Here is a 25,302-nt window from a genome sequence, read left to right as displayed (position 1 = left end):
GAAGGACCGAACATTGTTGTTATTTTCTTTTACATCATGGTTGACAGCAATGGCAATTCATTTCTTGTCACTTAGTTTTCTATGTTTTCTTCTATAATGATTGTTCTTGAGGTTCTTTTTGCTGATCCATCAACATTTGATTTGCTAATATTGAAGCTTTGTGCTCAGCTTGTGCCTCTTCTAGTTTTTTCAATAGGTCTTCTTGAACACTTTCGACTATTTCTTTTAAATTTTTAGCTGAAACGTTCAAATAATTATAATAGCATATTGAACATCATTGAACATTAATTGATTTACTTTTATTGTTAAAAATGTATCTTTTTACGGCTCAACTACTGCTTGCAACCCGGAAAAGACACAAGGACTTGGTAAATGTTTAAAAAAAGGAAAAACAAAAAGAATATAAATAAAATCGTACAAAATGATCGTGGATAATATCACACCGAAAAGCTTCTATATAATATTATTACAGTTTGTTTCAACTAAATAAACCGTTCATCTTGTACCTGCGCAAGAGACCAATAAATCTATTTCGTAGTACTAAGTGAGCAGAGATAGTGATAGCGTCTATACAAGTGCGTATTTGTTGGTTCGGTCAATCTTTCCTTTCGTGAACTGTAAGTAAGACCGGTACAACCATACTCATACATTAATTCCCATGGGTAGGGGCTTGTAGGGGTATGTCTGCGTATGTTCACACATATCCCTACATCATATTCTATGTCAGTCAGCGGTCTTTTCACGCAAAATGAAATGTAAGTACATATTAAGATGTAAAATCGTGTTTACCTGTTTTCTGATTAAATTCTTCTGCTATCAACGATATCTTTCGCAAAGTACCAACGTGTTTGGCTATTTCACTTGCAACATCATGTTCTCCGCCAGTGTTCACAGCTACATCCTCTTTTACCACCTTTATCTTAATTTCAGGCTGTTTAAAAACTTCGCTGCTAACGAAAGGCATTTTTAGTATTCGAAAACCTCTAGTTTTTGTTAGTTTTTCAGTACTTATTGTATGCATTTCTTCATTTGATGGAAGAATTGTTTTAATGTTTTGAGTTGAAGGCGGGACTGATAAAGTATCATTTGGCAAAAGTTCAGGAGCATATGTTTGTAAAGTTTCAATTTTCATAGGAGAGTCTCGTTTCGATGGAGATTTTTTCGAAAATTTCACTGGCAGGGCATTAGTGATGCTTTCGATAATTGTTTCTGAAAGAAAAAAACACATTGGACAGCAATAAAAATAATAATAAGTATATAATACAACGATATATCAGTACATTTTGTCTATTACTTACAATTAACATTAAGTTTCAAAAACTTTACTCACCCACAATGCTATTTGGCGATTCTTCTTCCTGTCTCTTTTTTAGAGCAAGCTTTCTGGAAAGTTCAGCCAGGAACTTAGAACAAGTTGGTCCTGTTGTATAAATAAAATGATTTATTATTATGAACTATATTATTATGAACTACTAGCTGATGCCCGCGACTTCGTCCGCGTGGAATTAGGTTTTTAAAAATTTCGTGGGAACTCTTTTTGGCATTCCGAACCAGTGGTAAATTAAAACTACCTGGCTATTCATAAGCACTTGTAAAAAGTTTACATGAATAAAAAAACATTCTATTCTATTCTATTAGATTTTCCGGGATAAAAAGTAGCCTATGTGTTAATCCAGGGTATAATATATCTCCATTCCAAATTTCAGCCGTTTTTGCATAATTGAGTAACAAACATCCATACATCCAAACATCTAAACATCCAAACATCCAAACATCCAAACATCCAAACATTCACACTTTCACATTTTTATAATATTAGTACGAATTAGGATTGAAAAGTAGGTATATTATTTTTAATATACTCCATATTCATTTATACCTACACAAACAAAAGTCCTGACTCACTGACTATCTCATCAACGACCAGTTGGATCTAGACCCTTGGATCTAGAACGCTGAAATCATGCACATGAGGTTTCCTTAATAATGTACACAAGTAATAGTGCCGGATATTTCGAAATTCTCACGGGATAAAGAATAAAGGGAATTTTACATTTCCATCGAGTGAATCCGCGGACGGTTACTACTCGAACTAGGTTACTTTTACTTTAGGTTAACTTAACTCCAGTAAATTATTTAAGAAAAAGTGTTACCATCGCTTTGCCGTTTCTTCGTCGTTTTGGGTTTGGGTGCTGGTTTTTTGTTCTTAGTTTTACGATGAACCAGTCTGTCCATTACTGTAAAATGACAAAATATTTACGAAAATACTTTAGGGTCTGCGCATAGGTTAACTTAAACAAAGCATTATTTACTTTGGTATAGGTATGGTTGAATTTAGTATAATCAATATAACCGACGTGTATATTAAATTCCCAAATTGTTTTCTGAGTGTTTTTTTTTTTTTTTTAATTTAGTATAATGAAAATTAAACACGGTGAGATTCAAAAGCTTTGAGTTGTTATCAAAAAACGCTAGGTTTTGGCTTCATCCTAATCTGCCGATGTGCGTTGTGTCTAAGAATTGCGTTTGCTTTTTATCAGCTGGTAATATTTAACTGTAATTTAATCAGTACCCTTATTATAAATGCGAAAGTGTGTTTGTTTGTTAGTTTGGTTGTTTGTTGGTTTATTGGTTTGTTGGTTTGTCCTTCAATCATGTCGCAACCAATTGACGTGATTTTTTACATGGGTATAGGTAAAGACCTAAAGAGTGACATTGGCTTTTTATCCCGGAAAATCAAAGAGTTCCCACGGGATTTTTAAAAAACTAATTCCACGCGGACGAAGTCGCGGGCATCAGCTAGTACGATATATTTTCTTGGTTGGTGGCTGGATTTTCCTGCATGTTTACCAGTAGGGGGACGGGCGGTGCATATTACATGCTGTACTTATGCTGTATGTTGCACCATACAATTTATTTGTCTGGTTCAGCAGATTAAAGTAAATTAAGCTATTAGGCTCCTTGTATAAATTTAATAAGTCTCAGAATTGCATCTTAGAAATGGTATGCAAACAAAACAGTCATGTAATTATAGCACGGTAAAATTCAACAAAGCATTGTCCTGAAACTACGGAAGTTGACAGTATTTTGTGATAAGTACCTTCGCTTTACGAGAAGCCCCGCAGCAACGGGACTTCCGAAGATGTACCAAAGCTAGCCAATATATTCTAAACTAGCGGCACGCTATGATGGCCGGTTTGACGTTTGTCCGCTCATGAAGTTCCGTATTAATTGATAACGACTTTGAAGGAAATAATTGTATTACTTTATTGACGATAGTGATGTGCAGAGATTCATAAATTTTATCGAATGTAGTTTTAGGTTTAGGACTCAAAATTTATTTATTAAATTGATTTCTTAAATGTATACAAGTGTAGAAAAATCAGTTTGCACCATTTAAGGGGTGAATGTACTTGTGAATATGAACAATTTTCACTATGTGGACAAACCTCTGAAATCGCAAAAAAATATCAATAAATTTTTAAAAATGGAATCTAATACGATCGTCACATAGGATCGCTGGCTAGCACAACTACTACCTCCGGCAAACTCGCGTCAATGCTCAATGCAAAACAAAGCAGTTTCGAATTGACGTTGCTTCGAAAAGTATAAACTGTCAGTGCAATGCGATTGTGATATAGTTTTGACCTGGCTTTGGATTTCAAATATTGATACTGCATTACTGTTGACCCTTGCTCGTTAATTTGGACTCTGTTCAAGCCCTTTGTTGTGGATTTCGTCGATATGACCGAACGTACGCAGAGAACTGTTCTAAATAGTCAGACACGTGAGTTCCTAATACGCCTTCGTAACTATTTCGATCGTGAAGCTCAAAATGGAGGGCCAATTTTACCTATAACGTCAGTGGTTGAACGCGTAGCTGATGCGCTTAATATTGGACAACGAACTGTTAGACGGATAACTAAAAAAAAATATGGCGAGACTGGCACAGAAGAAAATAAACTTCACACACCAAAAAAGAGAAAACGAGCAAAACCAGTCGTAGGCATCGATAGCTTTGATGCCGATGCTATCCGAAGACATGTTTACGGCTACTATTTACAGAAGGAGTATCCAACAAGAAAAAAGTTGGTGCATTCACTGAAGGAAGCTGGATTATTCTTCGGTGGGGAAAGTTCTTTAACGAAGATTTTGAAGACCATTGGATTTCGATACAAAAAATGTAACAAACGCAAAATATTGATGGAAAGATTTGATATAGCGATGGCAAGGTATACTTTTTTACGGCAAGTGAAAGAAATCAAAAATTGGCAAAATGTTGTGTTCTTGGATGAAACATGGCTTAATGCTAACCATACTGTAGGCCGTTCTTGGAACGATGACACAGCAGCATCTACTTCCAAAGTTCCTGTAGGAAAAGGATCGCGACTTATAATTTGTCACGCCGGAACCATCAACGGGTTTGTCGAAGGTTCTCTCATGGCTTTTGCGTCAAAAACCACTGGAGACTATCATGAAGACATGAATGGAGAAAAGTTTACTGAATGGTTTACCTCAATGTTGTGTAGCCTCCCTGAACCATCTATTATAATTATGGACAACGCCCCATACCACTCGATGCAAATTGACAAGCCACCTGCCCAATCCCAAAAGAAAGCTGATATCGTCGCATGGCTTCGTAAAAATGGCGTAGATGCAAACATGAATATGTTAAAAGCGGAATTAGTACGTCTTTTAAAAGAAAACAAACCAACCAAGATCCGATACGTCATTGACGAAATAGCATTAGAACATGGGCACAGAGTTATACGGTTACCGCCTTACCATTGTGAGTATAATGCGATTGAGTTGGTGTGGGCTCAAATTAAGGGATATGCTGCAAGACACAATACAGAACCCCCATTTACCACAAAAAAAATGCTAAAATTATTAGAAGAAGCTTGTGAACATGTGACTAAAGGAGACTGGGAAAAGGTTGTGAATAGAACTGTTAAATTAATAAGGGAAGATTATGAAAGAGATGTGAAAATAGATAATATTATAGAAAACGAACATATAATTATTAATGTATGTGATGATAGCAGTGACGACAGTGAAAATAGTAGTATGGACGAATCTGATTAATTATGGCCTTTTGTGGCACCTTTTTCGGTATCTTTTGTATTCATATGTTTCTTGTGTGCATATAAAGTATGTATATTCATTTTCGTTCAAATATTCAGTTCGTTCAAATAAATTAAATAAACATATACATTTTTGTTTTATTAAACCTATTTAATCAGGTACAAAAACAAAACTTAATTGTTTTTTGTTCGAGAATAAATTGACATTCCACATCACTATTGTAATGTGTCAAACCGGCCATCATAGCGTGCCGCTAGTGTACTTATTGTTTTGTAAACACTCAAATAATTTTAGTAACAAACAAAGCAAACAATTTATCGCTTATTGTCACAATCACAGATATGTCACAATAATATACTGACCAACTGATTACTGAACAGAATGGATGACATGCTATTGATGTTGCCATAGAGATCCCCAATTTTCCCAATTTTTCCGTATTTTCTATAGTAAAACCATAGACGTATTCTACTGTCTCTGGCAAGGAGCGTAAAGTGTTCGGGTTTATTTGAGATTTTTAGTCAATATTTTTTTTAATAAAAATAATATTACAATAAACATAAAGCTAGCCTTACCTATCTAATTACCATATAAATCATGCCCGCGTGGACTGGTGCCAAGAATACTGGCTGCATTTCTGCACTGGACAGCCAGGCTGATCCGCTGATACAATACCTTGTTTTTATAAAAATGCCATGGTCCTAATGCACTTATGCTGCGCTGCGAGGAGCAGCACGTCAAATATACTAGCTTACGCTCGCGACTTCGTCCGATACATCAAACCGCTATTTCACCCGCAGGGGTTGAATTTTCAAAAATCCTATCTTAGTGTATGTGTACGTCATAAGAGCTATCTGCATGCCCCGGATCCGTCTAGTAGTTTGAGCTGTGCGTAAATAGATCAGTCAGTCAGTCAGTCACCTTTTCCTTTTATATAATTATTTAGATATACGAGTTTGTATGGAGCAAAGCGCACTAGAGCGACGCTGCGCGACACATCGCGGCAAATATAATTTGAGTTTGTATGGACCAAGACACTGCCGCGTCGCGCAGTGCAAGTGTAAGTGCGTTTGAACCTTTAGAAAACTATTTTCAAGACACCCTGTAATTCTTCTTCCTCACTTCTTCAACGAATCCTTCAAGGTACCCGCACATTATATAGAGCCTCAATAGCTCAACCGGTAAAGGAGTGGACTGAAAACCGAAAGGTCGACGGTTCAAACCCGCCCGTTGCACTATTGTCGTACCAACTCCTAGCACAAGCTTGACGCTTAGTTGGAGAGGTAAAGGGAATATTAGTCATTTAACATGGCTAATATTCTTTTAAAAAAAAACATTGGACTAAACACTTATGAAATTGACCTAGTATGGCGATAGAGTTGATATTTTTTTTAAATAAAAGGCAATCTGCAACTATTTATTTATTTTCCAGAATATACAATTTTCTTCGTTTGTTTTTATTTTCTCTGTGAAGATTGTCACCATCTGTAAAGAAATAAAATCTATATATCTAAGTGTAGTCCGTACAAAATGACTTCTCGCGAGCCATTTTTAATTCTATGGGTCAATTGTTAAAAGCGCGGTTCATCTCTTGAGCTAGCGCGCACCACAGCAAATATCCGTACGTTTTTTCCTCTCTAAATCTGTGAACTATAGAACTTCATAGAAGCGCGCGCACTGTGGAATTCCGCACCGGATTTTGATAGATTTAAATTCATATATACGGATTTTAAAACGCACCGCAACTCACCTGATATGACATTTGACATTATATATCTTTTACGGATTATAATATACCTACTGATTGATAATAAAACAAAATAATAAAAAAACACACCACGAATCGGTTTCTTGTTTGGCAGTCACTCAGGAGGTAGGACAGATTTCTAAAAAAATGAAAAACAAAATTTTAGTTCGAAACAAAAAATTAAAAGAAGTCCTCAACTAACTAATACTGGCTTCCCACGGTGCGTGATTCTGCGGACGGCTGACTACCAACCACGAACAGCCACGCAACGCGCACAAGGTTCAGATGACAATGACAACGTGTCCGCGCTACCACGGACGAAAATGAGAACCTACTCCACAGATATGTCCAGATTTGCAACTAGCGTGGCCCCCTCAGTCCCTCTGGCTCAAGCAGATTTTCTTACTTGTGAAATATCATTCCTTCTACACTTCACGTTGTTTGTAAAATACTCACGTACAAATACATTTTGACAAACAAAAAAAGTGGCCACTTTGCTAAGGACAAAGCATAATCATTTTGTCACGTTCTAACAAGAGCTTAAATGCATTTAGCTATCTCGCTCTAACAGTAAGTGTCACAATAGGGCTACTTCTAACAGTCCTTATTCTGAGACCTACTCCAAATTTTAACTATGTGTGTCAACTGTCATGTTAAAAGTACGATTTTAGCTCTCATTTTTAAGGTGAAGCCGACCCAAGACCGTACCTTTGACATGACAGTTGCCACAGAGTTAAAATGTCGAGTAAGTTCTCATTTTGTACGCATTATAGTCTTCTTATAACTATGTGCGTCGTCGGTGCGGGCTAGTCCGCGTCCGTCTGCAATATCACGCACCGTGGGAAGCCGGTTTAATACGAGTAGGTATATAGTTTATCATAATTAGACCAATTAAAAACAGCTTTTCAATGCGCTTAAAACATGAGTAAGAAATTACAGTTATAGTTTTGGACGGCTCTCGCGGTGTGGCTGAATTTCGAGTAGTTGTGTCAGGATTCAATTTCGGGTCTTGGTTGTGTTCGGATTGCTGCAGAGCCAAAGCAAGTCCCGCTGCTGGTTTCGCTTGGCCACCTTTCGCTGAAATACATAAGCATCACACAGAATTTATCATAGGTAAACCTGTGATATCCTAGTGGTTAATAAGACATCCAACTCCTAATCGGAGGTAGGCGGTTTAACTTTTCAGAGTAAGGTACAGTACGCGGCCGAAAGTAATGTACATCGACCTTTAGAATGATATTTCGGCTTTGGAGAGCGTTGTCTCTGTCACTCATACCTATGTGACGTTTTGTCGGTCTTAACGACAGAGACTCTACAAATCTGCTATCTCCTTCTAAATTTGAATTTCATTTTGAATCAATGCTTGAGTTTTTGAAATTTAAACATTGCTAATTCACTCATCTGCCGTTATACTTAGTAGATTTTTAAACCTGCTACGTCATGGAAACTTCCGCCTGCATCATAAAACTCTTCTTTACCAGCAGCCTCAGTAGTAGGCAGCGACGCAGAGGAGGATGTGTTTGAACCAGCTTTATTCCCAGCAACAGGGTGGCCACGTCGCTTCTTCTTCTTGGCTTTGGATACTGGAGTCACTCTCTCTGTTGCTGGTTCCCTCTTTATGTCATGGAGATCTAGCACGAATGGCTGGTTGCCTTGGAATAAGCCAGATTTGGAGGATGAAGAAGATTCAGTGACGTCTGATAGGTCAAGAGCGTCGTTTTCTGTAATATTTATAACCTAAGATTATTATTTACTTGCGACCCGCCCCGGTTTTGCACGGGGTGCAATGTAGATACTAATGTTGTCACTGTGGTTATTTTGTTATATTTCAAAACAATAAGACAGCATTTTCGATGAAAGCTCTGTCAGCTTGATTTATTCCGAATTCTTGAACAATTATCGTCATATTTCAACAAATTAGGATAAAACAATATGAAACTATACTTATAAACCTCCCTCTTGAATCACTCTATCTATTGGTGAAAACCGCATTAAAATCCGTTGCGCAGTTTAAAAGATCTACGCGTTCAAACCTACATACAGACAGCGGGAAGCGACTTTATTTTATACTATGTAAAGATGTATTTACTAGCTTTGCTCACGACTCTTTTTGAGAGGAGACACTTGCTCAGTGGTGAGCGGCGATGGGTTGACCATGATGATGTATAATTACAAGGGTATTGCTAGTATAGGTGTCATTATCATCGCCAGCCTTTGGAGGTCCACCGTCGGACATAGGCCTTCTCTAATTAGCACGACTATTTCGATCCTCAGCCTTCCTCATTTGGCAAATTCTCGGCACACGAGTTTCTCGGCACCCTCTTTATTATATTATGATCGTCTGTCTGTCGTGCCCCACCCTATAAGTCCCGCAAATTGCTAATGCGCGTGGCCGCCATTTTAGTGACATCAGCAAGTTTCGAGCTGATGGTATATTTTTACTTAAATATACGTCAAAATGACCTCATTTCGATGTTAATGAGACATGGTTCCAGCGCAATAGCAATTTGCGGGACTTATACGCTTACTTCTACCTAGTCTTGACTCTATGACTATTCGGCCCAACGGTTATCGCCCCTACTCATATTTTATGCCTACGAAATATTTTTACTTAGCCCATCCGTTATTAATATAATTTTATTATTACGCTCACCAAAGCTATCCTTATCCATCGTTGTTGGTTCTTGCCGAAATTGAGAGTGCCTTATCGGTAGCTGACGTTGATTGATGCGTAATTTTAATTTAGGCGGCCATTTTTATGCAAATTTTGATCAATTTACTTTTCTTATTGAAAGCACATTTTTGTGTTTGTTTTATTTCTGAATGGGTTTTGGATTGGAAAATAAAAATAAAATGTATTGCCCGTTCCAAGCCTGTTTCGACAAGATGAATTATTGATTTTTGAATTTGACAACTTTTTGTAAGTTCGAATCTTTGAATTAGCAAAGAGAATTTATTTTAACAGTTTTTTAATGCCTTGCTTTTTTATTTTTTTTATTTTGCTGGTTTAAGTAGGTATAGTAGGTATGCATGAAACATTGGTTTTAAAGCCCAATATTAAAATTAGTTTTAGATTTTAGAGCTATTGAATGACGATTATGCTATGTTCTTGGTGCAGTCGCCTGCATCCTGGGGCTTTATCAATGGGTGTTCCCGGGTTTTATTCTCGATAGGGAATTGGAGGCCAAAAATATGAGACGATCAGAGCTTGAAGATACGAGCTTCTAATGAAACTACAAAAGGGTTAAAGACAGAAAGGATTTCTATTCTACACGTTATAGGCATATAATATTTTTCGCAGTTTCGTTTTACGACGTGATCGGCAGTGACCTTGTAGTCTCTAGGGACTGCCCTTTGACCTTTCTTTTATATTATGTACGTTCACAGTATAAGTAACAGACAAATCCTTATAGGGTGATAAAATTCTATGTACCTACGGATAATAAAAATTACACTTCCAGGACTTAAAAGTGCCTAGTATTTACCTAAGCGATACTGCAATAATAATCTTTTATTAAATTACCTTTCACGCCTTCGCTCGTGTGGTTTTTATTAATTTGACACTTAATTAGCTCTTGAATTGATCTCACATGGTGGCGGTAAGATAAAAGCTGGCTAACTAGGAAGGGGTCCTACGTCAGGTTTAATTAAACCCATACCATACCATAGATCCTTTTTTCCACGCGCATGCAAACGGTGGAATCAACTCCCATCGGCGTTGTTCCCACTAGATTACAACATACAAATTACTGAAAGGCCGGCAACGCATCGGCTTTTCCTCTGGTGCTGCAATTGTTAGTGGGTGGCGGTAATCACTTAACATCAGGTGACCCAAATGCTCGTTTGCTTGCACCAGAACACTAAATCGCTTGGCGGTGAGTATTAAATGGTAAGATAGTAACTAGCCACAGAACTAAGACTCTCAGCAAGCTAGATCAGAAGTTATACATTCTCAAATTGCGCTTGCTGGGCATCAAACCCGGGACCTACCACAGCATACCACTCACAACTGCACCATGGTAGAAGATATTATAGGTCCGGCGACATTGCGTGGGTGTAGTAAGTTATTGAAAGACAAACGACGAACGTGGATAGAAAGTCCCTTAGGGATAAGTGCTATGAGTTTATCATCTTCCCTAACAATAGGCAGGAATTTTTCTGAGATTTACATGGGTCATGGATATATTATATATATATATTATGAGTAACGCTTACACGATGCGACCCTCGCGAGAAAAGTCTTTGTGCTTCGCCACACAAGGGACTTGTGGTCACTACCAATTTTGAACTTGATGGAAAAAGTAGGTAGGTATATTTTTAGCTGACTCTCCCTGGCTGTTTGGGTGGGATTTTTGAAATCATATTTTTGTATTAGGCATCCCCGTTATATCTACCTATCAATATACATCTACTAACTATATTATGATGCCCATGACTTTTCTGCGTGGACATAGATTTTTTTGAATTCCACGGGAACTCCAGGTAACTCTACCAAGTGGGGTATCATATAAAAGGGCTTTAATTGTATATTCTAAAACAGATTTATTTTTATTTTTATGCACAATAGTTTTTGATTTATACGTGATGTAATACGGAACCCTCGGTGAGCGAATCTGACTCGCACTTGGCCGGTTTTTTTTGTTAATCTAGATATGGCGGAATATTGTTTGAGATTAGTTCTGGATAAGTTATATATTTAGTCAACGTAGGTACAGCTCAAACCGTTGGGTCTAGAAAATTGAGATTTTGTATGTAAGTTCACCTTACAAAATACATACAAAATCTCAATTTACATATACCCAATTTACATTACCTATTTAGGTAAGTTCACCTTACAACGTAGGCCTTCACTAAGAAATAAGAATAAAAAATAAAAAAATCTACGTAGACGACAGAAAACGTACAGAAAATAGCTAGTTCACACATAGCTCTAACTGCTTCTAACAGTGAACGTAAACCTTTCATACTAAAAGCTATCCTGTATTATTTACGCTGGATGCGATGTCACCGTATCTTACGGAACAGTCCAGCAAATTTGAATAAACCGCAGCTGCAGAGCAAGTAGTAAGTAGTGTTGTTTGGATCCATTTGGAACGTAATTCCCGGATGGCTGACATTCTACAATTGTTAGGGAAAATATAGATGCCATGAGAATATTATTATTATTTTGGTACGGGCACAATTTTTTGTTCAGAAACTACATCTGCGTAAATAGAGTTTCGTTGTTGTCTGTCTGTCCGTCTGTCTGTCTGTCTGTCAAGAAACATACAGGGTACATGAAATAGGTAGGTAGGTCTTATAGCAGACATTAGGGGAAAAATCTGAAAACCGTGAATTTGTGGTTACATCACACAAAAAAATTAAATTGTGGTCATGAACTGATAATTAGTATTTTCAATTATCAAAGTAAGATAACCATACCAAGTGGGTTATCATAATGAAAGGGCTTCACCTGTGGATTCTAAAACAGGTTTTTATTATTTTTTATAAATCACGGGTTTTGATTTATCGTGCATAATGTCGAAAAAATACGACTGTACTACGGAACCCTCGGTGCGCGAGCCTGACTCGCACTTGGCCGATTTTTCTCTGGATATACGGAACCCTATAAAAGGTGCCGTAGAAGTTGAGCGATTGTCATTATTTTATCTCCCCCATTCAGCTTATAATGAGGTACAACGGCTCAAGAGTGGCGGAAGGAAGCAATTTGCAGATGTCAGCGGCTATCGAGGCCAAAATGATTTATTGAGCCTCTGAGCCCTGAAGTTGATCCCTTTAACCTCATGTTGTTTCTAGATAATACCTAATAATAGACGAATCGTGATCGTTCATACCATTTGCTGATTCTCCCGTGAATTCTCCATAATAAGACACTTTAAAATTGATTTGACCGAATATAAACCATGCATTTACTTTAACTTTAAAACCTAATTTTTACCCGCAACTTTGTCCGTTATAATTTTCCTGAAAATAAATTTTTAGTAGGTAGGTAAGCAATTAATTAATTTGTTTTATAAATTATATTTTTTCAGTAATAAATACTTTCGCATTAAAAATGGAGGGGTAATATACCTATTGTAATCATATCCATGTTGTAATAGATAAATCTATTAATATAAAAGGATAAGCTGACTGACTGATTGACTGACTGACTGATCTATCAATGTAAAGCTCAAACTAATGGACGAAATTTGGCATGCAGGTAGCTATTATGACGTGGGCATCCAAACTAAGGGCTAAGAAAGGATTTAAAAAAATAATTGCTATGGGGATAAGATAGAGGTGTGAAATTTGTGTATTTCCGAAATAGGGGTGCTATATTTTCCGGACCACGCGGACGAAGTCGCGAGCTTAAGCTAGTTGTTATACAAATCTGTTAAGCCATTTCAGCGTTAACGAGCATTTATATTACCTAATACTAGCACTATTAAAGCAGAATACGATCTGTTTAATTCTAAATCCTTTTAAATTCAGTATGATGCCAAAATATAGATATCGTAAAGTAAGAACATCCCCAATAAGCCCAGTGATTTGTTGGCAATTGATGCAAAATTCTAACGAGAATTTTGTGCTGAAAATGCTGAAGGAATATTGGTACAACTCTCTAAAAAAATGCTCCGAGCTTGCCAAATCCCTTTGATTGGTTGGCGTGAAATTTGCAAAGGATTTTAACTTTTTGATTTAATTTATTGTAGCTGCTGATCAGCATGAAAACTTGAAAATATTATAAAGATTTCAGAACAAATCGTAATTAAAAAAAAATTATGGTGATGTTATCCAAAGATAAAGTTTTCCTGTTTATACTAACGATTAACCTCATATTACATTAGTTTACTTAAAAACTTAAACTGTGGTATAGGTTAACTTTCAAGTGTAATTTCTGTAGAATTTTCATCATCATTATAAACCTTTAGAAGTCCACCGCTAGATAAGGGTCTCTTGTGAGGATTTTCACGCGCCACAGTCGTGCGCTACCTGAACCCAGCAACCCCCTGCAACTCGTTTGATTTCGTCTGACTACCTACTGTGGGCTCCCAATGCTGCGCTTTCCGGTGCGAGTTCACCATCTTGGGACTCCAACTATTGGTTTTTCGAATTGTGCCATGTACATTGCCACTTCAGCTTTGCAACCCGTTTAGCTATGTCAGTTACTCTGAGTCCGCATTTCTAATTTGATTATGTATAGAGAAACTCCTAGCATAGCTTTCTCCATGATCCGCTGAGTAACTTTGAGCTTACTTATGAGGCGCATAGTTAGCGATCATGTCCCGGATCTATATCATCACTGGCAACACGCACTGTTCGAAGACTAGTCTGAAAACGAGAAGACATCTCGAAGCTTCCCGACAGCTGTCTATTTGCTACGAAGAATTTACTACACATTTAACAAGGTTGCAAAATATAATAAGTGTGGATACTGGATAGCTGTTGTTTTTTATTATATTTCGGTTATTCATTTTTCGATAACGGTGCCAAACAATAAAAATAGTATGGCGCCTATCCTATGGTAGAGAGCTGAATAATTCAACACCTTCATCTAAAGGTTGAAACAAATAGAACGCGTAACTTCTTTTTCGTGGCAGAAGCTGCAGGTAATACAAGGAACCATAACAATTTATATAAGTTTCGGGAAAAGATCTTTGCATATTGGAAGTCTTGAGTAGGAAGTATTATCAGTAATCTTAATGATGTTTGTTTTTTATTTTGTCTCATATGTTTGTAAATGTTGTATTAACTTATAATTGGCGACTGCACTTAGTAAGTAATATTTTCAGAATTTAATTTTTTTTTTAAATGTATTAGTGTAAGTAGCCGTTAGTAAATTTAATAAATAAAATAAAATAAAACAAAATTATGTATGCATTTACGCTATGAAACAAGCATTGACGCCGCGCAGCTGCGGTCGCGCACTGTAGCTTAGAGTATTCCCTTATCGCATATGGGCACAATTTCAATGACAATTGGCATCACGAAAAATCAAATCTAACCTACGCAGTGAGCGATTTTGGATTTATCTATCTGTTTATTTACCAATATGTTATATCTGTGCCGCTGTGCAGTTGGTTCATCAGCCTATCTTTTGCTTCCCACATATTCTTATAAAAGCATACACGGTTATTTTTTCCTCCACTGTTGTGCATAACTCTTTTTCACCTGAAACCAACTGTAGGTACAGTAGCCGGCAAGAAATATTGTACATCGACCTTTAGAAAGATATTTCGACTTCGTAGAACGTTGTCACGGTAATATTGCTGTCTCTGTCAGTCATACCTATGTATGTGACGTTTTGTCGGTCTTAACAACAGAGACAACGCTCTACGATATTTTTTTTCTATTTCTATTTCTTGCCGGATACTGTAAGCGCCGCGCACGTCCAAAAGTTCCGCATGCTGCGCAGATACGTCGAGCCTCGATATGTATGGTTCAGGCTTACTCGTAAGCACCTACATTACTACATTATTATTCATACGCTACCTGGTAACTTTATTTGGGTATTTGCATTTTATTGAGTGTCGGGAAAAATATTTTCAATACGCCCCGGATGTTTGATCCTTCCCTATAGAGGATGTGTAAAGAACCAATCAATCGGAAACTTTTGGGCCGTTTCGTACGCAAGAATAATTTTATTTTATTCATTGGTGGGTATTACACTTACAAAAGAATTAATGTTGTAATAATAGGTGTATCTGGTAAAGGTAGATAGAGAGGGTACACCCGGTTTCTTTTGCGAAAGCGTGTATAATTATTTTTATTTTTGTTGTTTCATGAAAATCTATTCATAATGTTAGTGAAAGTATTTTCAGAACCAAATTGTTAGTTTTGGAGACTATGCCCTACATACAAACTCACAAACTAATTTATAAACAGCATCATCACTTACTACCAGGTGAGATCGCATTCAAGGGCTAGCTTGTAATCGAAAAAAAAATAGGCATATTATTTTCTACTGCAAAATATTTCTCAATCAATCTCTTCTGCGCAATAAACGTCAGCTGGAGCCTGAAAAAGGGGTTTTGGGTTGTAATTCGTTAATCAATGGGAAAATGCAAAAAGAATCTTGATAAATTACTGTTTTGTACCTATAGGGCGAGCTCGTTAATTACCTGAGTTTAAAAAAACCGACCAAGTGCGAGTCAGACTCACGCACTGAGGGTTCCGCTCTACAATCGTATTTTACCGACATTTTGCACGATAAATCAAAACTATTATGCCTAAAATAAATCTGTTTTAGAATGTACAGGTAAAGCCTTTTCATATGATACCCCACTTGGTATAGCAATCTTACTTTGAAAGTCGAAAATGGCAATATTTGTTCATGAACACGTTTTAATTTTTTTCTTGTGACATAACCATAAATTCACGGTTTTCAGATTTTTCCCCTAATATCTGCTATAAGACCTACCTGCCAAATTTCATGATTCTAGGTCAACGGGATGTACCCTGTAGCTTTCTTGCCAGACAGGCAGACAGACAACAAAGTGATCCTATAAGGGTTCCTTTTTCCTTTTGAGGTACGGAATCCTAAAAAATAGAGAAAGGTCATTGACAACGAGAAAATTATCTTTAAATCTACAAGGCCAATCTCTGGTTTTCAATTTAAGCCAATCGAAAAAAAACTACTTACACTAGACCCGGGCATTCAATCCTGTTCTAGATAAATGTATAGCGAGACTGTTCGCTTGTTCCTTTAAATTGATAAGGATTTCTAGAAATCTCTTTTTTATCCCTCGTTTTGCTTTCTTATTTTCAATGTTCAAGTTGAATTATTTATTGGGTAAGATAAATAGCTATTTTTATTGTGTATAAAACACAATAGAGAATATTATTATCTTGAGTATTCGAAAGTGTTTGAACATAAAAAATGATTTTAGTATTTTTTTATCCCCGACACAAAAAGAGGGGTATTTATGAGTTCACTGAAATGGACATAATAATGTATATCTACAAGTACGCTGGAAGAGGTGTGCCATACAAAATGACAGTTATTTTTTGGGAATTAAAATTGCCACGTTATGACTTGAAGCTTATGCTCGCGACTTCGCGTGAATTTTCAAAAATACTTTCTTAGCCGATGCCTGCATCATAATCTGCATGCCAAATTTCAGCTCGATCCGTCCAGTAGTTTGAGCTGTGCGTTAATAGATCAGTAAGTGACCTTTTCCTTTTTATGCAAGTATTTAGATTTTATGGTCGGCAGGGTACATAGTTCGAAAATCGATAGACGTTGGGGCACAATCTACTCATGTGGTTGGGGTCCCTAGGTGATAGAATGGCGACCTCGCACCGGAAAGCTCAGGGTTAGAACACCCCCCACATAGGTGGACAGACGCCATCAAACGTGTCGTAAGGAACCGCTGGAAGGCGGGCGCAAGACCGTGGCGTGTCTTTACAAGAGACTTATGTCCAGCTGTGGATGTTTATCGGTTGATAATAACGATGATGATGATGATGATTCTTATACTGATGGTGGGATTACTTGAGGGTGAATCTCATGAAAATATACTTAGAGACAAATATATAATTGAAACTGCATCTAACGCGATAGTGACAACAATTTCCAATTTCAATCTGTACCAATCTGTCTACAACCGATTCACTGAAGTGAGCTGTCCTCGCCTCGGGCGTTCAATTATTGTGTCTCTGTACTAGCTCAGCAGGGCTATTCTGTAAAGCATTTTTCGTAATTCGACTAGTGAATTCGCGATGAGTTTGATCATTTGTATTCTGTAAAACTCGATAGTACAGGTGGTGCCGCATTGACGAATGCGGCGGTGAGATAAACTACTTGGTCAGGATAAATGAGGCACAAGTGGTATTCTCTAACGCCATTTCTTGGTTCGATCGAGCTTCGATTGTCGAATTACGTCATCTCAAAGCTCGAATCCACTTGTCAAATATAAAGTTATGTGAGAGCTATCGAATTCGGAGTGAATTTTTGCTTTAGTGATTTTAATTGATTTTATATAAAACATTTAAGCTTTAATTTAAGTGATAAGTTGTTTTAAGTAAAATAATTAGTTTATCAGTTACATTTTGTTAGTCAGTATTGGTTAGTAGGTACCTATAGAATTATTACTACCATGGCTCGATTGTGTTCAATTTCTTATTCATCATCATCAACCAATAGACGTCCACTGCTCGACATAGGTCTCTTGTAGGGACTTCCACACGCCACGGTCTTGCGCCGCCTGGATCCAGCGGCTCCCTGCGACTCGTCTGATGTCGTCCGTCCACCTAGTGGAGGGTCTTCGACGAAAAAAGTCGACGTCAAGCGAATGAGATTCGTAATTCACTTACTATTATTTAATAATTACTCGAGACTTTGTTTTTAATTACCGACTCTCCGAAGAGTTAATAGAAGAACATTTATTGGAAGAAATAAAACATCAAGATTTGTTTACCAAATATTATTTTCGGTTTAAAGGAATATTTATTTTCTCAAAAATAATAATAATATTCACTTAACTAAAATTTTGTACATATTTTAATTTTAGTAGGTACTTACGCAGAAGTATGCATGTATTATATTATAATTCTATTTTCCTTTATTCTTATACCTAAACTATTTACCTAATTACAATATTACCTAACTTAACTAATATAAATTTAGTTATGGGGTATTGGGGTTGCCAGAAATCTCTCTGTCATTCTGGAGAATTGAGACCACCGTTGAGTTGGAGATGCCACTGTTTGGCGTCTTTGGCGACGGTTGGATGGCGCTAGAACAAAAATAACTTCTTAGTAGAATTTATAAAGTAAGTAATTTAGTAGAATTTATATTAATTTATTAAGTTAAAGTCAATCTATCCTTATTCAAATCTGTTGGTATATTTACAGACACAAACAATAATTTTATTATTGGGTAGGTACTCTAAATCTATCGCATTTTCTAGTTATCTTGTAAATTATAATTACTTGTCATCGGGGAAGGTGGCTGGTTCTGTGCTGGTGATCCCAACAGCCAACTTTGGGCATTAAGCGTGCGCCGTGAGGGATGAGCACCCGAGCCCGAGGGTGTTGTAGGCAAAGGCGGTGGTCCACTAACTCCAGCTGGTGGGGTGTGCGGTGGGGAAGGAGGTACAGGCAGAACACTCTGATTCTGAAAAAAGTAGGTATAATAATATTAGATATGTATATTTTATGTAAATTTGATAAGATATTATTAGTAACTAACTCAACTAAAAAAAAATCAATAGCAAATTAGCCTTACCCTAGCAGAAATGACTATATCTGATAGTGTGCTCGGAGTGCTTCTGTAACATTGATGGTCCTAAAACAAATTTAAATAATGTGAATAAAACAATAAAATGTAAATAAATGCATAATATAGTATTTCTATTTATTACTGACAGATGTTTGTTTAAAAATAAATTACTTTAAATACAATACTTGAGCTATTCTGTTATATAAATACATCTAACAAGTTTACCACAGGGAGCATTTTGAAAGAGATAATATAATGTTTAGACCCCAAATTTTAGTTGGGGTTTTTAAAGTTAGTAGATTATGTACAACAGAATTAGTTACCTACACTAAATACTTTTTTTAATGTCACACCATTGAGGCAAAGCATTAGGTGAGATGTTAATGCTAATAACCGGGACCAACAGCTTAAGTGTAACCAGGGTTTTTTAAACAATGTTTCACTTCTTTACATGTAAACCATTCACTTACTTCTGTTTGTGGCAGTGGAGCATCTATCTCCAAACTTTGGTCCACTGTTTTGAAGTTTTAACACAGCCTCCAAGGCTGTTTAGTTGGAGTTCCAGTGCCTCCCAAGATCTTCGGGCTGCGTCCCTTGCACTAGGTACTTTAGAGAAACCCTTTGCAAGGCGTGGGTTTCTCTCCAAGTACTCCAAAAGAGACTCAATTTGAGCCCGAGAAGGATGCGACGCTCTTTCCGTGATGCTGTATTACGAAATGTAATCTTGTTAGACACGAATTGTTAGATATGAACATAATTTGTAACTAAAGAGCAAAATTACAATACTTATTTCATTTTTTGGAAACTTTTTCCTCAACAAATCCTTTAAAATCCACAAAACAATAGTTACTTTTAATCCACAATTTCGAATTCGATCACTAATGTCACTTGGTTTGTAAACAAACTTAAAACTTTTTAATTCGCAGCCATCTTGCGACAAAGACCGGTAGGTGCTAAATGTAATTTCGGTATCTTATACGTTAAAAAATGAGATTTATTTTTTTATGTGTACATTTTTTTGTACCAAAACTATAAATCATACATTTTATTAGAAATGTGTACGTATTTTGATAAAAGACGGATTTAAAAATTTTACCGATTCGCTTTACCATAGAGGACACATCCCTAGTCGTTCGAGTTCGCATTCCGAACTCACTTCACTTCGCATGTGCGTAGCAGATGTTTACAGAATACCAAACCAAGGTGAAGTGAGTTTGCTTTCGAAGTCAGCTATCTCACTTGAGTGAGCCTCGATATCGAGATGTTATTTTAGTGAATAGCCCTGCTGTACCGAAATATAGTGACACTTGTAAAGAACTAGATGATGCTAGATGATGCCCGTGACTTCGACTGCGTGGATTCAGGTTTACAAAAAAATCACGTAGGAACTCTTTGATTTTTGATTTTACGGGATAAAAAGTAGCTTAAGTTACTCTACGTCCTTTCAACTATCTCTATGCCAACAATCAAGTCGATTAGTTTATCAAATTTCAAAAAGGGTTATCAAGTCAACCGGGGACCCGAGAGGTGGCTTTGACCTTGGTCAAAGAATTAGTTAAGCCATCCAAAGGGGTAATACTGCCAGCATCTTGGGTACAATGCCTCGCTGCGGTGGTCTCGATGTGGTTTTAGATTTAATTTAATTTATTTTAGTTTTAATTTAATATTGTTTTTTTAAAAAAAAAATATTTAGATATAAAAAAAAATTTTGTATACCTACCGTTGGCTTCCTATTAAATTAAAGAGAATTGAAATGAATAAATCCACTATGACTTTTTATTATACATTTATTTACTGAGCTTATTACAAAATACGCTAATTATCAGCTATTATAAAAGTAGGGTACATTCGATTACTTAAATAAATTAATTAATGCTATACTAAAAGGTCTTTGAAAATCGGATGGGACGACACAAAATAGACTCATAGATGAAAATTTGAGATTAACCTGGTCGACATTCCAGACCAAACTTTACTAAGTTACTAAATTATCTAAGTTCGCATGTGTTAAGGCCGTTTTACGCCAGAGCAACACAGTGCGATATAGAGGCATGCCACAGGGCAACATGCTATAATCATAGTTTAAAATTCTACAGCACAAACTTATCTCGGCATAATTTATATAATAATATTATAATAGACTTCCGTAGGCAGTATGCCGTTTTAGGACGCATGCCGTTTTAGGAGGCAGAACAAATGTTTCCATATTTTGTAGCATACCGTATTGTCGCATTTTGTATCAGTAACTTCAGGTGCGACCCACGGAAGTCTTCCTTCAAAGAGCCGTTAACTAAATTTGACTGTAAATATCATAAATTAAACAAAATGACTAGAGTTTGACTCCAAAACTTTTTGGCACCATTATTTTTATACCCTTATCTACATTTTTAGGGTTCCGTAGTATAACAAGGATGCTTCACAGTTTCATCCAGTCTGTCCAGTTGTTTATAACAAACGGACAGCCGTGCGTATGTTATAAACAACTATTTTAAAATTAAAAGGAACTATTAGAGCGGAAAGTTTGAAAACACATTTCTAGAAACATGTTACACACTACACAAACCGCGTGCCTACTAAATTAAAAATATAATATATACTTTTCAGTGTTTTTTGGTTTACTCCCTCAAATGGTACCCCACTGGGTAGGTAATATATACGGAACCCTATCATATGCGTGTTCCGACACACACTTGACAGTTATTATTTTCTAACAACGACGAATAAGAATACCTAACACTGGAAAAGTTTTCGTATAAACGGTTTTGATTTTATTATACATCTTACTCTAGAACTACCTATTAATAATAAAAAATCACAGATCTAAATAATGTTCACTGTGCAAACATATTTAATCAATTATTAAACAATTAGGTATATAACTTTAGTTATTACATTTTAATATAAGGAATGAACAATATGCCATTGAACTTGTAATAATTGTGAGTTTCACGAAAATGTTGCCAAATACTTTTAACTAGATATATACTTTTAATAAATACATATTCCCTGTATTTTTTTCGTTAGTTAATTATATTAAAACTCCTAAATTATGTATTATTTTACACTTAATAATTTATATTATTAGTAATTTATATAGCAAAGGTCAAAAAATAAGTATTTTAGTCTAACACGTTAGTATTAGGTACATGTAGGTATAATCTTTAAAATTAGTGAAACTATTAATCTCGTAAAATATTCAAAATTTTTCACAAAACCTTCTTACATGATAGATAGGTGCTTGCCTATTTTAATTTTGGTCACAGGTTACCCGTATTACTACAATAGAAATAAAAAAAAAACCTCTACAAACCCTAAAATTATTTCTGTACGACCGCGACGGCACGGAACCCGTGTGCGAGTCCGACTCGCACTTGACCGGTTTTTGACATTTTGTTGTATGAAAATTTTAAAATAATAATATTTTATGTTTGGTTTTTATGTTTGAGGGTATGTTTATTAAATTCTTAACTATGAACACATACATCGATAACATTGCTATATCTTAATAAAAATTACACAGAAATGGACAGATCTTATTAAAAAGGATGTAGGTACAGTAAGTAACATTCGTGTAATCTAAATTATTCAGATAATATATACATTTTTAAATATAGATGGTCCCGGCTGTACTTACGTGGTTAGTCGACGTCAGCCCGAATAGTTTCGAACCCATCCGGGGTACTAGTTCCCGTGAAAAAGGACCTCGGAAGGGGTCGAGCCGGTAGCATCTACAATATTTATAATGGAATTCACTCACGATAGTATAAATGCTAAAATATACATTTTTACATAATATTATCTTATAGTACCTACGCGGCAGAAAATAATGTACATCGACCTTTAGAAACAGATTTCTGCTTTGTAGAGCGTTGTCTCTGTCACTCATACCTATGTGACGTTTTGTAGGTCTCAACGACAGAGACAATGCTCTACAAAACCGCTACCTAATTCTTTCTAAAGGTCGATGAATAATATTTTCTGCCGCAGACTGTGCTTGTTTTTCGAGTGGTTTCAGTTGCTATTCTGTTGCCTATTGACGTTTTTGAAACCACTATAGTTATTAGATTTCTTATTAGATATAAATAAATTTTCAAAATCTGCTTCATCAGGAGTCTACCTCGAGCGCTTCTGAGCGCACCCCATACAAACGTTTGATTATCATTTAAATGAAGCAATGAAATTCAATAAAATTATAAAGATACGTTCTATTCTAGAAACAAATATTTATGTCTGTGGTTCACTAGATTTCCATTAAAATCAATAGTTACATGGACCAAAGATTTAGATACCAATTGTTGAGCCCGTTCAACTTAGCATGATACCAATATTACAAAAAATAAAGAAATACCTAAGTATCTTTTTATCTCACGTTTCTTAAATTAGGTCGGATGGTTTTATTCTACAGTCAAGTCACAAGCTTTATTTAACGACATCATAAAGTCATTGAAACGATTTTTAGATATCCTGAGGCAACTGATTTACGATTCAGAAGGAAGGATTCTGCTCACTCTGAGTTTATACGAAGCAATTATGAAGTTTGAATTTGCCACTCTTGACATCTTGACATAACTATAAATGCGAAAGTGTGTTTGTTTGTTGATTTGTCCTTCAATCACGTCGCAACGGAACAACGGATTGACGTGGTTTTTGCATGAGTATAGTTTAAGACCCTTGACATCACTACAAATGCGAAAGTGTGTTTGTTTGTTGTTTTTTCCTTCAATCACGTTGCAACGGAACAACGGATCGACGTGATTTTTGCATGGGTATAGTTTAAGACCTGGAGAGTGGCCTATGTCACTCTCCAGGTCTAAACTTTTATCACGGGAAATTAAAGAGTTCCCACGGGATTTTAAAAAACCAAAATCCACGCGTACGAAGTCTCGGGAGTCAGCTAGTACATAACTAACTGATACCCGGCGGTGCCCGGCGTGTGCTACTACGCTAAAAACCTCTAAAACCATCTTCGCATTATTGCCTTTCTATTAAAACCGTTTTGGTGCACATCGGTTGAATAGTTTACAATGGACACAGGTAGAAACATTTTTTGTGTTTTATAGTATTAGCAAGAAGATTACTTACAGCCGCACTCAGAGTCGCTTAATCGTTACTTAAGGCATTCCTTATCGATACTAATTAATGCCTTATAAGTAACGATTAAGCGACTCTTGAGTGCGGCAGTTAGTTCCTTGATACGTTTTGTTTACAGAAAAGTGTCAGCAGGTCTTCTGTGCGCGTCGGGGTGGCAGTTGTTGTTGGTCTGCAGCTGGTTCAGGTTCATGCGAACTTTACGCGAACTTCCGTTGTACTGGTGCAAGCGTTGCCTTTGGTTCTTGATGCTGCTGTCTTTCATCTGTTAATAAAATACACATATTAATGCTATAATTTGCTATCGACATCAACTTCGCCATCATGTTAATTTGGAGGCTGTGAAGCTTCTAGATAACATGGACATCAAAAGGAGGCTCAAAAGAACCAAGCCGTTCGAATTAGTGTTAAAAAGTACATAATAATTGCGTGTAATAGTGCTTGTGCTACTTTATTTTTTCTAGGTCACAAGAACATAGTGAACTGTAAGTACGTGTTAGAATAAACTAAGGATTGGACTGTAAATTAGATTTAGAAATTAATCATAAGCTAGAATAATATTACTCACTAGCCCATAGACTAGATGGTAGTAGCAATAAAGCTGCCATTTTATAATGGTGCTTTATGGTAGGAAAAAAAAAATTTGCTATATTAATTCTATATGCTATGGGATTTTATTTTATTCAGATACAATTTAGCCCTTGACTGCAATCTCACCGGGTGGTAAGTGACGATGCAGTCTAAGATGGAAGTGGGCTAACCTGGAAGGGGTATGGCAGTTTTTAATAAACTATGCCTTTTTGGTTTCTACACGGTATAAAACCGAAACACCAAATCGTTTGGCGGCACGGCTTTGCTGGTAGGGTGGTAACTAACCACGGGCGAAGCCTCCCACCAGAACCGAATTCGAAGAACCGATAAATGTTGGGGCCCCAAGGTGCTAGACTAGCGACCTCGCACCGGAAAGCGCAGCAGCAGACAGTCCGTAGTCAGAAATCGATTTCGGGGGATTCCGAATCCTACCATGAAAAAAAATATTGTTGGCAGATCCCCATTAGGTACACAGACAACTTCAAACAAGTCGCAGTCGTCAAGTAAGACCGGTGGAAGTCTTTACCAAAGACTTAAATATGTCTATTTGTTGACGACGACGATATTTATGCTTAAAAGTTATATG

General features: G+C 36.5%; 3 protein-coding genes and 1 long non-coding RNA gene across 4 annotated transcripts in view; all 4 read right to left on the bottom strand.

The window, feature by feature from the left end:
- Positions 1 to 55: 55 nt before the first annotated feature.
- LOC117982589 (uncharacterized) lies at positions 56 to 2,238 on the bottom strand. The gene is made up of 4 exons (XM_034968952.2): positions 2,154 to 2,238; positions 1,331 to 1,420; positions 790 to 1,209; positions 56 to 237 (listed from the first exon to the last, which is right to left on the bottom strand). Exons 1-4 carry the CDS (start codon positions 2,233 to 2,235, stop codon positions 92 to 94), a joined length of 738 nt encoding a protein of 245 aa, XP_034824843.1. The 5' UTR covers positions 2,236 to 2,238; the 3' UTR covers positions 56 to 91.
- A 4,260-nt stretch (positions 2,239 to 6,498) lies between these two features.
- LOC117982591 (uncharacterized) lies at positions 6,499 to 9,702 on the bottom strand. Its single transcript, XM_069498661.1, has 4 exons — positions 9,486 to 9,702; positions 8,263 to 8,553; positions 7,770 to 7,909; positions 6,499 to 6,570 (listed from the first exon to the last, which is right to left on the bottom strand). Exons 1-4 carry the CDS (start codon positions 9,502 to 9,504, stop codon positions 6,499 to 6,501), a joined length of 522 nt encoding a protein of 173 aa, XP_069354762.1. The 5' UTR covers positions 9,505 to 9,702.
- Positions 9,703 to 18,232: 8,530 nt separating this feature from the next.
- Positions 18,233 to 19,775, bottom strand: LOC138402357 (uncharacterized). The gene is made up of 4 exons (XR_011236755.1): positions 19,508 to 19,775; positions 19,044 to 19,103; positions 18,749 to 18,932; positions 18,233 to 18,552 (listed from the first exon to the last, which is right to left on the bottom strand). It is a non-coding gene; the product is annotated as an uncharacterized lncRNA (long non-coding RNA).
- A 4,429-nt stretch (positions 19,776 to 24,204) lies between these two features.
- Positions 24,205 to 25,302, bottom strand: part of LOC117982585 (cardioacceleratory peptide receptor-like) — a 57,012-nt gene continuing 55,914 nt past the window's right edge. The window contains exon 11 of the mRNA XM_034968948.2: positions 24,205 to 24,390. Within this exon, the coding sequence (XP_034824839.1) occupies positions 24,241 to 24,390 (150 nt within the window). The 3' untranslated portion in view covers positions 24,205 to 24,240. The remainder of the gene's footprint in view (positions 24,391 to 25,302) is intronic.

This window comes from Maniola hyperantus, chromosome 5 (genome assembly GCF_902806685.2).
Source record: "Maniola hyperantus chromosome 5, iAphHyp1.2, whole genome shotgun sequence".
In the NCBI taxonomy this organism is placed as follows: domain Eukaryota; kingdom Metazoa; phylum Arthropoda; class Insecta; order Lepidoptera; family Nymphalidae; genus Maniola; species Maniola hyperantus.
Note: the sequence above shows the minus strand (reverse complement) of the source record. Positions and strands in the feature narration are given on the sequence as shown.

Bases quoted from the DNA above. Each gene is read 5' to 3' on its own strand.
- LOC117982589 (XM_034968952.2), bottom strand. From the start codon at position 2,235: ATGGACAGACTGGTTCATCGTAAAACTAAGAACAAAAAACCAGCACCC. The intron at 1,421-2,153 runs GTAACACTTTTT...TTTATACAACAG, and splicing joins GAAGAAACGGCAAAGCGATG to GACCAACTTGTTCTAAGTTC. The intron at 1,210-1,330 runs GTGAGTAAAGTT...TTTTTCTTTCAG, and splicing joins ATCGCCAAATAGCATTGTGG to AAACAATTATCGAAAGCATC.
- LOC117982591 (XM_069498661.1), bottom strand. The intron at 7,910-8,262 runs GTTTAAAAATCT...TATGTATTTCAG, and splicing joins AAGTTTCCATGACGTAGCAG to CGAAAGGTGGCCAAGCGAAA. The intron at 6,571-7,769 runs GTAATTTCTTAC...ATTTCTTTACAG, and splicing joins AGCCGTCCAAAACTATAACT to ATGGTGACAATCTTCACAGA.